This window comes from Rhipicephalus sanguineus, chromosome 1 (genome assembly GCF_013339695.2).
Source record: "Rhipicephalus sanguineus isolate Rsan-2018 chromosome 1, BIME_Rsan_1.4, whole genome shotgun sequence".
NCBI lineage: Eukaryota > Metazoa > Arthropoda > Arachnida > Ixodida > Ixodidae > Rhipicephalus > Rhipicephalus sanguineus.
The window spans coordinates 710,344-722,048 of NC_051176.1; the positions used below are offsets into that span (position 1 = coordinate 710,344).

The following is an 11,705-nucleotide window of genomic DNA, read 5'->3' on the forward strand; positions in this document are numbered from 1 at the left end:
GTATGTTTCCTTTAAAGGCGAATACTACAGGCAGATAGAAGGAGCTCCAAGGGGAGCCTCAGTTTCAATGACCTTAGCTAACATCAACACCATGGAAAACATCGCAAGAGAAATCCTTCAGCACTTTCTCACCCAAAGTCTTCCTCAGGTACATGGACAATTGTTTCTGCATTTTAAATACATCCAGCCACCTAAACGCTATAGAAGCGTGCATTCAGTTCACTTGTAAATGGGAAAAATACGCGGATCTTTCATATTTTTGATTTACTAATTATAAGCGAACGGTGGAAGTTCCAAGTTTCTCAGTCTACCGCAAACCTACGCATACAGGCCGCTACCTGCACTTTGATGCAGCAAGCCACAAAGCATCTGTAGCCAATACACTTTAATAAGAACTGAAACGCATTGCACATTGGAATCAGACAGAAAGAAACATTGCTTTCACCTAACTCAAAAAAAAAAGAAACTGCTACCCGAACCATTTCATTTGGAAAGCAATGCGGCAGCAAAAAAGAAAAGAACTCCTAACGGATCCCCCAGCCTCTCCGCCTTCCCAGAAGTCAATCTCTCTCCCCTACGTGAAAGGCATCAATGAAGCCATCAGCAGAACCTTAAAGAAAAAGGGCACAGCAGTCGCACACAAACCGACCAACACAATAAATCTTCTACCGAAACACAAAGACCGTCCACCAAAACAGAGAGTGTCTTCTATAAAATCAAATGTTCTGACTGCCAGGCTGCATACATTGGTGAAACAAAAAAGTCACAGTTTCACCGCAAGGGCGAAGCAATGAATGCGATAGCAACAAATTGTCGTGTTATACGAAGTGAGGCTGGCAGCTAACTGTTTTGTATCCGATCTCGCGTAACTACAAAACGCTGGTGTTAAAGGATACGGCCGCTCCAGGGAGAGATGCTATATTTGCATAGTCACTTTGCGTTGAGAGCGCAGCACGTGGAAGGGTACACGAGTCGCCCTCTGTGATGGTTGTCGAGAAAGCGCGCGCGCCAGCGATCGCGACCGCGCCCTTAGATTCAAAGTTCAAAGGTGCTGCTCTCGCGACACCCCCCCCCCCCTCACGTCTTTTCATGCTTGTTAAAGACGGGCGGGGCGTTTCCTGTCTGCTTCGATGGCAGGCCTTTCGATCGGGGTGATGTTATCGCATGCACCCTCCGAGCGACGGAAATGGGCCGGCTTGTTTGATATTTGCTTCGGCCGCGTTCGTCGCCCCCGCTCGCGCGCTTTTACCCGCGGTAGAACATACGATGCGCGCGGGGATGTTATCAATTTGGGCTTCATACGGGACATGACGGCAACGGCGACGGCAAAAACCCGTCGAGACTGTCCATATAATTGCTATCGCAATAAAAACTTTAACGAAATAATTAAGCAGCACCAAAACAATGTTGGGATGTTCTCAAGACAACGAAACCCCCTTGCAGAACACAGGAGATGCAGACCATTAAAGAAAACCAAAACTCTAACAACAGAATCTAACCAACAAAAAGTACTGTTACTGGAGTCGTTCATTCAAAACGTCGAAAACAACGTGATCCGTTGCGAAGGAAGCCGGCCGTCAGTTTCCACTGACGGCCTAAGCACAGCAAGCAAAGCAAGGCATGGAGTGACCCGGCAGCAAGCACAACCCCCTCGGCACCACCAAAGAAGCCTTCCTTCTTCCCAGCTGGTCCGTGAAAAAAGTTGAAGGCTGCTGTTTGACCCGTCATTCCCTCTGAAGGAGTTTATTCCGAAACCCATTTTTTGGTTGGAGCCTTTTTAACGCTCTATTTCTTTGTTTAATGCAGCCACCTGGGGGTTGTGGCCTACTTTAGTTGAGGCTATTTGATTACAGAAGCATGAAATGCAGTTGTTCACCTAGTGTTCACCAGTTTCAGAGGAATAGGTTGTGGTATTTAGATTTATTGTCTTTTAACAGGAGAGCTGATCATTGGAGCGTGACGCGTAAACAGAAATGATCATGAACACGCTCTCCTCTTCGTCCTGTTCTGCTACACGTGCGCCGATTTGTCCGGCGGCCGCTGATGGGTAAGAGCGAGGGAAAGAGAGAAATTCTTGGCGGCATTCGAGTGCCCACAGGAAAGGCAAGCATTGTAACCACTCGGCTATCCAGGCACGCTAGCAGAGCATAGCGTATAATATGGTATACCAAGGGGGTGGGAAAGGGAAGTGAGCTTGAGGAGGAAGGAAGGGAGAGAATAAAGTATAGCATAGAATGAGAGAGAGAAATAGAACGAAAGAAAGGGACGGAAAATGCACAGAAAAAAAATCAAGGAAAGAGAGAGAAATATATAGACAGAAAGAGAAAGACAGAAAGAAAGAGGAAGCGAGAAATAGAGTGTGAGAGAGAAACGAAGACAAAGAAAGACAGAAGGAGTGAGAAATAAACAAATATATATAGAGAGAAAGAAAGAGATGAAGAAAGAGACACTTCCTTCACGCTTGGCACCACTAGTGCAAAGCTGTGTTCATTTTTCTTTCTTCACTGTTAGCCTGCACAACAGAGTCTCGGTTAAAGGGACACTAAAGGCAAATATTAGGTCGACGTTGAATGTTGAAATAGCGGTCCAGAAACCTCGTAGTGCTGCTTTTGTGCAAAGGAAGTGCTTATTTTGAAATAAAATCACGTTTTTAGTGGTCCGCATCGCGTTAGCGCGCTTCAAATCTCCCGCCGGAAAATACGACTTTCCTACGTCACTGCTGCCGTGCACAACGTTGCCCGCTTTTACTGCGCGGCCGCCGACACTAGTAGCAGCCGAGCGGAAGTAGCGGGACCCACAGTAGCAACAATGGCGCTGCGGCAAGGATTTGCTCGGATGGGCACATTCAAAGCCTTCACCAAGTTGCGGTTGGTCTTGTAATCCTCAGTACGAAAGTGCAGCGAGCACACGCGCAGATGTTTTGACTGTTTAGCACACTGGCGCAATGGCATGACACTAAGCCACTTTGAGCGTAAGAGTTCATTCCGCGGCACCCAGTGAAAGGACACACCGGTTTCCGAAACTACCACTGAGACAGGCGAGGCGCAGTTCGGCGAAAACGGAACCTTTGAACCACGCGCGCCGTTCCCCATGGCAACGCCACGGAGGTTTTGTTTTCCATGAATCAAGCGGAAACGAACAAACAGCATTTTATTACGTCTTTTGATGCTCGGAATGTTCTTTTTTTACTGCTGCTAGTTTGATTACTAGTGATTTATTGTAGGCCGACTTCCATACATCATCGGGATCACTTCGAAAATGTCCCACTCGTGGCGCTCATCATGTGATACATTTAGCTTAATTTCTCGGTACGTAGGGCACTGCTGTTGATAATATCGCCGTTTTAGAAGTTGTCATGCATTGGGCTTTCACTCTGACATAAATTGTTATTTGCCTTTAGTGTCCCTTCAAACAGGCATTTTGTGAAGTTTACTCAGCATAGGTGCTATAGGAAACAAGGTATTCCAAGACGTTTATGTAGCACTTACCCCCGAATGCAGAGATGTTACTTGGATCATGCTTCGACTTGCTTGAGGAAGTTGGCCCGAAGCAAGCAGCGGACGTGCTTCGTCAAGTCAACACCGAGCTTCAATGCAGAAGCACGTTGCGCGCCTGCTATCAAGGTTAGCAACAAAGTTGTTTGCGTAAGGCGCGGGGTACAGCCACAAAAGTGTGTATATTTCAAAATACCTATTAGCGCAAAGTGCTACAAACATATTTAGGAAATTTTACTGCTAACGAGTGGCACATGAGGCCCACGTGATGCCCTCCGCCGCTGCAATGCGCAGTGTTGCTTGTGGAAAGCGTCCATTGCCCGCTGGTTTCAGTAGTCGCCGAGAGCGGCACGTTTATCCAAGTTTCCACTTGGGCAGAGCGTTCGTCGAACCGGCCGTAGAGAAGCGAAACACAGGTTGGTTCGTGTTGTGTTCTTTCATCGTCTTTTCTTCTCATACACCGCAAGCTGTATGCGCACAGCCCGAGCTTGCAAGTTGCCTAGACGAGGTATAAGGCGTTTTTCAAAGCACTCGTGTTTCTATTCGCCTATGGACTTGACTGTAGTGGGCTAGGTCGCATTCTTAAACGAAAAAAAAAATACAAAAAGCCATAGGTTCTGGGAACAAAGTGTTCAAGCCCTTGTCGTGATCCAACAAAACTGCTTAAGGAGAAAATAGGAAGTGCGAACGATTTGCCTGCTTTAGTCGAGCTTCTCATTCTTGGTTGTGGAGGATCTCTTCTTTGCTGTGAGCTTCGTTGAGAATAGTGGGAATAAAGGAGGCATGTGAGGTGCAAGCCTGCTAAGTGGAGGAAGGGTTCATCCTCCCCTTTGTATTTCAATGCTACAAGAGACTCCAGAGAAGAGCTTCATATTTACCGAAAAATTCGTCCAGGGACTGCACCCCTATTAGCAGGAGCCTTTCTTTTTGAGAAATGCGTGCGGGTTTCTTTGTAGCTTTGTGCTAGAAACGGGTACATGCAAGTTTTCTCATTTGAAAATGAAGCAGAAGCGCAGTGCAAGACAAAAGTGACAGCAGGTGCCATCGTCTGCTAGGAAAACAAGTTTTCAGGCTCACACGGCGTACATGACAGTGGGCATTCACACTGAAATGTCGCACTGGGCATGCTGTCCTCCCGAGAAATCTCAATGCAAGGCTTCACTGAAGACGAATATTCACTCCGTTCGGGACCTATAGAGGGCGCCTTGAAAGACGCACGCAGCTCCACTTGCGGTGCGGCGAGCGTGCGACGTTGAGAGCCTTAGCAGACAACAGTGCCTCATTGCTTTGACAGCTATGGCGGCGCAAGCGCCCGTGGCCGGCGCGTTAGTCCTTCGAGCTGGATTTAGAGATATTGTAGTGGGATCGTTCTTCCGCGATGCCACCATTAAAAAAGGGGAAAACCTGCATGAGAGCGGCCACGTTTTTGACGTGAGTGAACGCTTGGCTACGGCGTCGTCAGTACTGACTGCTAAATGCGTGTGTCAGGCGTGCGTCACACAAGAGGCTTACTCCATAGCTATCGAGGTAAGCTGTCATTCTTTCATGCTTAGAATATTATTGGTGCATGCCCACTACCAGTGTACTTGCAAAATGCTCAGAGCATTTAGAATTATCGACGGCTCCACGGCCACTCGCCGTGGAAACTTCGGCGAGTGACCAGGCGGCGTGGTTATTTGTTGGCGGCTTCGTGTCATGTCGATTCGCAGCCACCGAGTATTTTGCTTGAAATTGTCGCGCGTAGCAACGACCTTATTGCAGCATCATCATCGCTCATCATGATCGTTCTTACCTCGCCGCTCGCACGGCTCATGCCAAGAGCTTGAGGTGCGGGCGAGAAATAAACGTGTTACGATCGGCCCCGCTTCGTCTTTCGCTTCAACTGATGTGGCGCCGACGACGGCACGGTCACTTCGGCCACCATCAGTGTCCCTCATTCGCTACAGCCTCTTTGTTGTTTATGCTACTTTCCGAAACAAACATTGCGCTTCCGTCGCAACAGCGTTCGCAAAGCTTCGTTTTTTTTTTCGTGGACCTGACCTCGCATTGCATTCCTCAAATTTGTGAATTGTACATGGCGAGTTAATAAGGTTCATTAAAATCTTCCATCAATCTTTAGCCTTATTAAAATGCCTTGCGTATGTTTTTCTCTCCAGCTCGATACCATCAGGAACGTCACACAAGCTCATTGCACCTGCCGAGGTGGTATCTCAGGCCAGTGCAAGCATGCAGCGGCAGTGGTTACGTTCGTCAACAAGGAAGACACCTCGACAAAGACGTCTGTCGAGAACGTATGGAAGAGGCCATCTGCCAAGCAGCTGGGAATGTACAACAAGGAAGTCTTGTTCTCCGAGATGTACCCTCCTAAACCCCCAGATCAGAAGCTGGTGAGGCAACCCGTGCCCAGAGCCATCATCGACTCAAACTGCCCTTTGGGCATCATGCTACGCCAAGAGCAAGAAATAGCCGAAAACCTGGCTCATTTGGACAAGGTGCTCGGACGGCTAGGACAGCCGAGCAATATATTTGGAGCAGAAAGCACCCCAGTCGAAGAAGTAAGCGATGACTTTCTTCTCAAGGTCGTGGTCACTGAGGAAGAACGCAATGACATCGCTAAGCAGACAATTCTGCAAAGTGGATGCCCGCAGTGGCATTGTGCGCGGGCTTTGAGAATTTCTGCCAGCTCCAAAGCTCACCGTATCAAGATACGTCAAGCGGACTTCGAGAGCTTGGCACAACAACTTGTTACGCCGCGATCTTTCAAAAGCGCTGCATGCGCATATGGAATATCAATGGAACCAGTTGCACGAAAAGAATACGAGTCCAAAACGGGCCGCAAGGTGATTCAAGTCGGACTTGTGATCAGCACTTCGCAGCCGTGGCTGTGCTGCAGTCCCGATGGCTTGATTGATGAAGAAGGAATCCGCTTGCTGGAGATCAAGTCCCCTTACAGGTGCGAGTCACGGCCTGTAGTTGACCGCGATATCAACGTCGACTATCTCCACTTCAATGGAAAAAACCTGCAACTACGAGAAAGTCACCCCTACTACACACAGGTTCAAATAAGCATGTATGTAGTAGGTGCGAGCAGATGCGACTTCTACGTGTACTCGCCAAAGGGGTCAAAATGTATGGAAGTAAGAAGGGACGATTCCTTTCTGGAAGAAGTCGTGCCAGAATTGGAGTGGTTTTTTTTTAGGCACTACTTCCCTGCTGCGCTGAGGCAGCAAAGTTTGTGTTAAACTCTAATATTAATTACTGGGGTATAACGTCCCGAAACCACGATATGATTATGAGGTATGCCGTAGTGGAGGGCTCCGGAAATTTTGACCCCCTGGGGTTCTTCAACATGCACCTACCTAAGTACATGGGCCTCAAGCATTTTCGCCTCCACCGAAAATGCGTGTGTTAAACTCTAGCGTTACGTTGCGTATAAAGGAATTTGCTGAAGTTTTCTTTATTGATTTGTAATTTTTTTTTACGACTACAGTTACATGCCTTGTTCAACTGTTTACTTAGCATGAAACTTCTCTATGTGCAATAGTGTATAATATTTTTTGTTGCTGCATGCTCCAAGTATAGGCATTCAGGTGCTGGAGCCCTAGTCAGGCAGAGAACGTCTGCCTTTTATTGCTTAAAATAATCTAGCGTTACGTTCCGTATAAAGAAATTCGCTGAGGTTTCCTGTATTGATTTGTAATTTTTTTCTTTACGACTGCAAAGTTACATGCCTTGTGCAATTGTTTACTTAGCATGAAACTTCTCTATGTGCAATAGTGTATAATGTTTTTTGTATTTGTTATGTGCAATAATGTATTTTGTTGCTGCATGCTCCCAGTGTGGGCATTCAGGTGCTGTGTTTCTAGTCAGGCAGAGGACATCTGCCTTTTATTGCCTGAAATAAAGAGCTGAAGAAAAAGCTACTGACTTTTGCTACTTTATTGAAACAATCTGCTCGGCCTCATACGCAATTCCATGTTCTGCCTCGACACTTTAATGCTTGCACAACATTCGCAAAAGTGCACTGGGAGGAGGGGGGACTATTGAAACTACAGGTCTTCCTGTTCGCTTCAATCCAAGTGCCAGCTAAAATAATTTGAATGTCACAGAAGTGATTTGAGCGTCAAACTATTTATGTATGTAGAAAACATTTCATCCCAGCACCAATTTAATCCAAGCACCAGCACAAGTAGGCTGTGTGCCAGTGAATTTAATCGAACTGCCAACAGCTTTAAACAAATGCCAGTCACTTCAATCCATACACAAGACGGCAAGATGGGGCATGAAAACAGAACTGCTATTAAAATATTGTTGTCACATAAGACACGTAATAATCCAAAAGTAGACAACAGCACTAATATTTGTAGTCATTGCTATTGCTCATGAAATAAATTACAGCCATAATTTGATTCCGCTGTGCTTGGAGTGCTCATTCTGTTAAGCACAAGTTTGTAGATCACAGGACTCATTACACAGTCTTGATCACAGGACCTTGTAGGTTAGCCAACACACTGCACAGATGTACTATCTTGTCGATGTGACACTTAAGTTCTGGAGTTAGCCTTTCATTCAATATTGCAAAACTCTTTATACGCTGAATGCATCTCTCTACATGAATGCGATGAGATGCAACCTTATAGGTTTCTTGCATCTCCGCCTTCGTGAACTGTTGGTTGGTTTTTGGAAATGGTGGCATGACAAGTGTGACGTCCTTACTGTCCAAGTCGCACTTGACATGCGGAAAGCCTTTGTCTGCCATCACCATATCCCCGGGTTCCAACAAGTTGATCAAGCCAGAGTTGGCAAGGATGTATGTGTCACTCGATCTGCCCCCAAACACATCCGACATATATGTTATATAACCGGATAGAGTGATCCCAACTAGGAACTTCAGAGTAAAGTCACTCTTGTAGTTACTCCAGCAGTTTACCCGGTCAGCGACCTTACCTGGTTTCTCGATTCTCACTTCTGAACAGTCAGGCAATAACTCTACAATTGGGATAGTTTAGGCGGAAAGAGGGAGGCATTGTCGCTTGGACGACATCCCTTGAAAACCACTTGATCCACCCTTGAGTACTGACATAGAGGACATCCAAAATGGCATAGAAAATCCGCGACGCACTTGTACGATGAATGCCAAAGAGAACTCCTAACGCAGAGAACGTGACGCCATGCTTCATCTTCATAAGACACAACAGGATCTTGCTGCCCACTGCCAGGTCCAAGTACCTCTCGCCACGCACCTGTAAAAAAAGGGGTATTTTGAGAGCACGACGTTTGTAGTAGAGATGAAACAAAAAAAAAATTTGCTCTCATTAATCCAGAAATTTCCCCAACCATTATGCTAAAAGGTTATCTCTATCACTAACCTTAAATACTGTCAAACCGTGGACAAAGTTATTTGAGTTGTGATCGATAGACCACTTGGCTTCAAACGTACTGAATCATTAGCAGATACATTGTGTACTAGTGCATGTGCAAACGAGGGGGAATACCACCATGCTGCAGTACCATAGGCCTGGCACAATGAAATGGAAACAAATCCCTATTATAATCTTCATCTTGTATACATCTGTGCAGTTAATTATTTCACAACCAGAAAAAGCAATAAGTGTGAGGAGGCTGCCACACTTCCCAAGGGACACAAAAATACATAAGAAGTCTGCACCAATACATGAACAAGCAAATATATTTTACTGTTCAATTTAAATTATAATAAATAAAACAAATTGTGCGTTGTGAATATGCCCTAATTGGTGTCAATAAGAGGTTGATCTAACATTTACCTGTGGCATTAGGCGCAATAGGGCCAGGAACACAGTAACGGTCACCCCAGTTAGGTCTCTGAGGGCATCATTTTCCTTGTCTACCAAGGACTGGTAGCCATAGAAACCCTTTGGTTGGTGGTCGGCCAAGCACAACGCAGCCACACTTGCGTCAGCCGTTGCTGGCTCTTCAGCTGCAAAGAATGCAACCTAGGTGGACGCCTCGCATGCATCGGCGAACAGGGTGCAGGCAATCGTAAGGACACCTTTACTGTGGGCCTGCGGTGTCTCCAGCGTCTGCGTTGAGACCTGCATAAAAGTGATGTAGCGTTACAATTTTCAGATAACAGAACAAGGTGTTTTCTAGCTTAATTTTACACTACAACACCATTTGTATGCCACATCAAAGATCCCTAAACAGGCAAACAAAGACAAAAGCCCTCACATGCCTTACAGTATTACAACAGCACCAACCTCAACGCCTTGCAGCTGTTCGGATTCGTTATTTTCATCGGTGTCTTCAGGTTCCTCCATCAGTGGTGAAGATGCTGGCGAGTCCATGGTGGCTGTAAGTGGCGCAGCTTGCAACACATTCGGCGAAGATTCGGCGAAGTGGGCGAGATTTGCAACAGCTGTAGTAGCTGTTCTCCGCTTCTGAATCCTGAAGCGAAAAATGTGTGCTGTAACTTATCTAATTTATCACAATGCAAGCTAGAAATGAACGAAAAAATACCAGAGCAAAGGGGAGGGAAGGGCAATTACTGCAAGTTTTAAACAGTTGAGGTACTGTTTGGTTCGAGCTTACATAACGGACAGATTGAGGTGCAGCAGTAGAACTGCTTCAAATTAGAGCAACCTTATCTTGTTTACAGCTAATAGGTATCTGCTTCTCCTTGTCTCCCTCCCTGTCAGGCTCCACAAAACAAAAAGAAAACTGCAACAACGGCCAGATCTAAGATAAAAATAAACAGCCTCGATTTTAGTTCCGTGTTCACATTTGTCTACATGCTGCACACTTTGTTCGTTTCCTCAACGCCGAACGATTACAGGGTCAGCTGTTTACTACAAGTATCAACCACCTTAAGTGCTTGAGCATTTGGCTCTCTCGTCTGCGCGAGCTCACTACGCTTTTATAATTTGCGCAAACTCTGGTGTAACCCAAGCTACGCTCTAGCGCAGAGGTGGGCAAACATTTTTGGTACCAAGGCGTTGGACTGGGCTAGTTGGTACATTGTCAAAATCGATTTAAAAAACCAACGGTAAACACAGGACACAGGGAGTGTCCCGTCGTTTCCTCTCACTGTGTCCTGTGTTTACCACTGTTTTTTTTGTTTTTTTTTAAATCCATTTTAACATTTTTAGTCAGCACTCGTGTCGTCGTATGTGTTTCTTCTTCGTCCCGTACTTTACGTTCGCGTTGTTTCTACAGTCTTGATTCACCAACTTGCCCAGCAAGCTTCACTACTAAAACCAAATCGGTCACACGAGCCGTCGAGCACACCAACTGACGAAATATTGGCTGAGGGGTCGTCAAGAAACTAATCGCATATAATAATGCCAATAGCTGACAGCCACTTTAAAAAGAGTTTGCGGAGTTCTCACCTTTCATAGCGTCCAAGCTTATCTTCTGCAAGCACCGACCGCTTACGATACTCGTCAGGAAATATCGTTGGCACGTACGACGGGGATGACGCATCCTTGGACGGCACACCTCCAACGAAATGTGCACTGCATATCTTCGAGTGCCGAGAGGGCTCCCAGTTTGTTCCGTCATGGCTGAAATGTACTGATGTTAGCGGCACAAGAAAAAAAAAAAAACCGCAGAACGCGAGACGGCAGAGGGAGCGGGAACCAAGCTTACGTTTTTCGTCGCCCAGCCGCGATCCACTTCTGCCGCTGCCCAATAAAGCACAGACGAGTTGAAAAACGGTGAAACATCGTTCCCGCAGGGCGCGACGTGTACCTGTTGGTACAACAGACGATGCAGCAGTTCATGGCTGCGTCACAGAACACATATAACTGCGTGCTCACTGCTAGCGGGCGCGGGAAAGCAGGGAAAGCGTTCGCTTCTGCTCGGGCTCTCAACGTCTGCCTTCTCTGACGGCCGCGCGGTGGCGCGCCAGTCGCAGTGAACGGAGTGTATAGCCTGCTGATCGCTCTCCTGAAGAAGTACACGCACATCATCGAGTGTAAAAAAGAAAACTGATGTTGCGTAGAACATGTACTGCATGACTGGCTCATTCGGGCTGCTGTTTTTGGGATCGTCCACATGTTTTGTATTCGGTATGTGAGTCAGTGCTGGGCGTAAATACATTCGTATTTACACTCAGACTTCCACGTCTTCACCGACAGGGCTTTTAATGCACACGTCTGAGCAGTCGGCGCACCCGGTAATGCCATGGCATTACCCTTCATAAAAGTCCCGCAGAACTTTAGGAAATTTCCA

General features: G+C 46.5%; 1 protein-coding gene and 1 pseudogene across 1 annotated transcript; one reads left to right on the top strand and one right to left on the bottom strand.

Moving 5' to 3' along the window:
• Positions 1-5,696: 5,696 nt before the first annotated feature.
• LOC125756954 (uncharacterized) lies at positions 5,697-6,736 on the top strand. The gene has a single exon (XM_049412037.1). The coding sequence runs from the start codon at positions 5,819-5,821 to the stop codon at positions 6,734-6,736; it is 918 nt and encodes a 305-aa protein (XP_049267994.1). The 5' UTR covers positions 5,697-5,818.
• A 1,161-nt stretch (positions 6,737-7,897) lies between these two features.
• LOC119384509 (uncharacterized) lies at positions 7,898-11,254 on the bottom strand (annotated as a pseudogene).
• Positions 11,255-11,705: the final 451 nt, after the last annotated feature.

What these genes read in the sequence shown, in the direction of transcription:
- LOC125756954 (XM_049412037.1), top strand. Translation starts at nt 5,819, where the DNA reads ATGTACAACAAGGAAGTCTTGTTCTCCGAGATGTACCCTCCTAAACCC.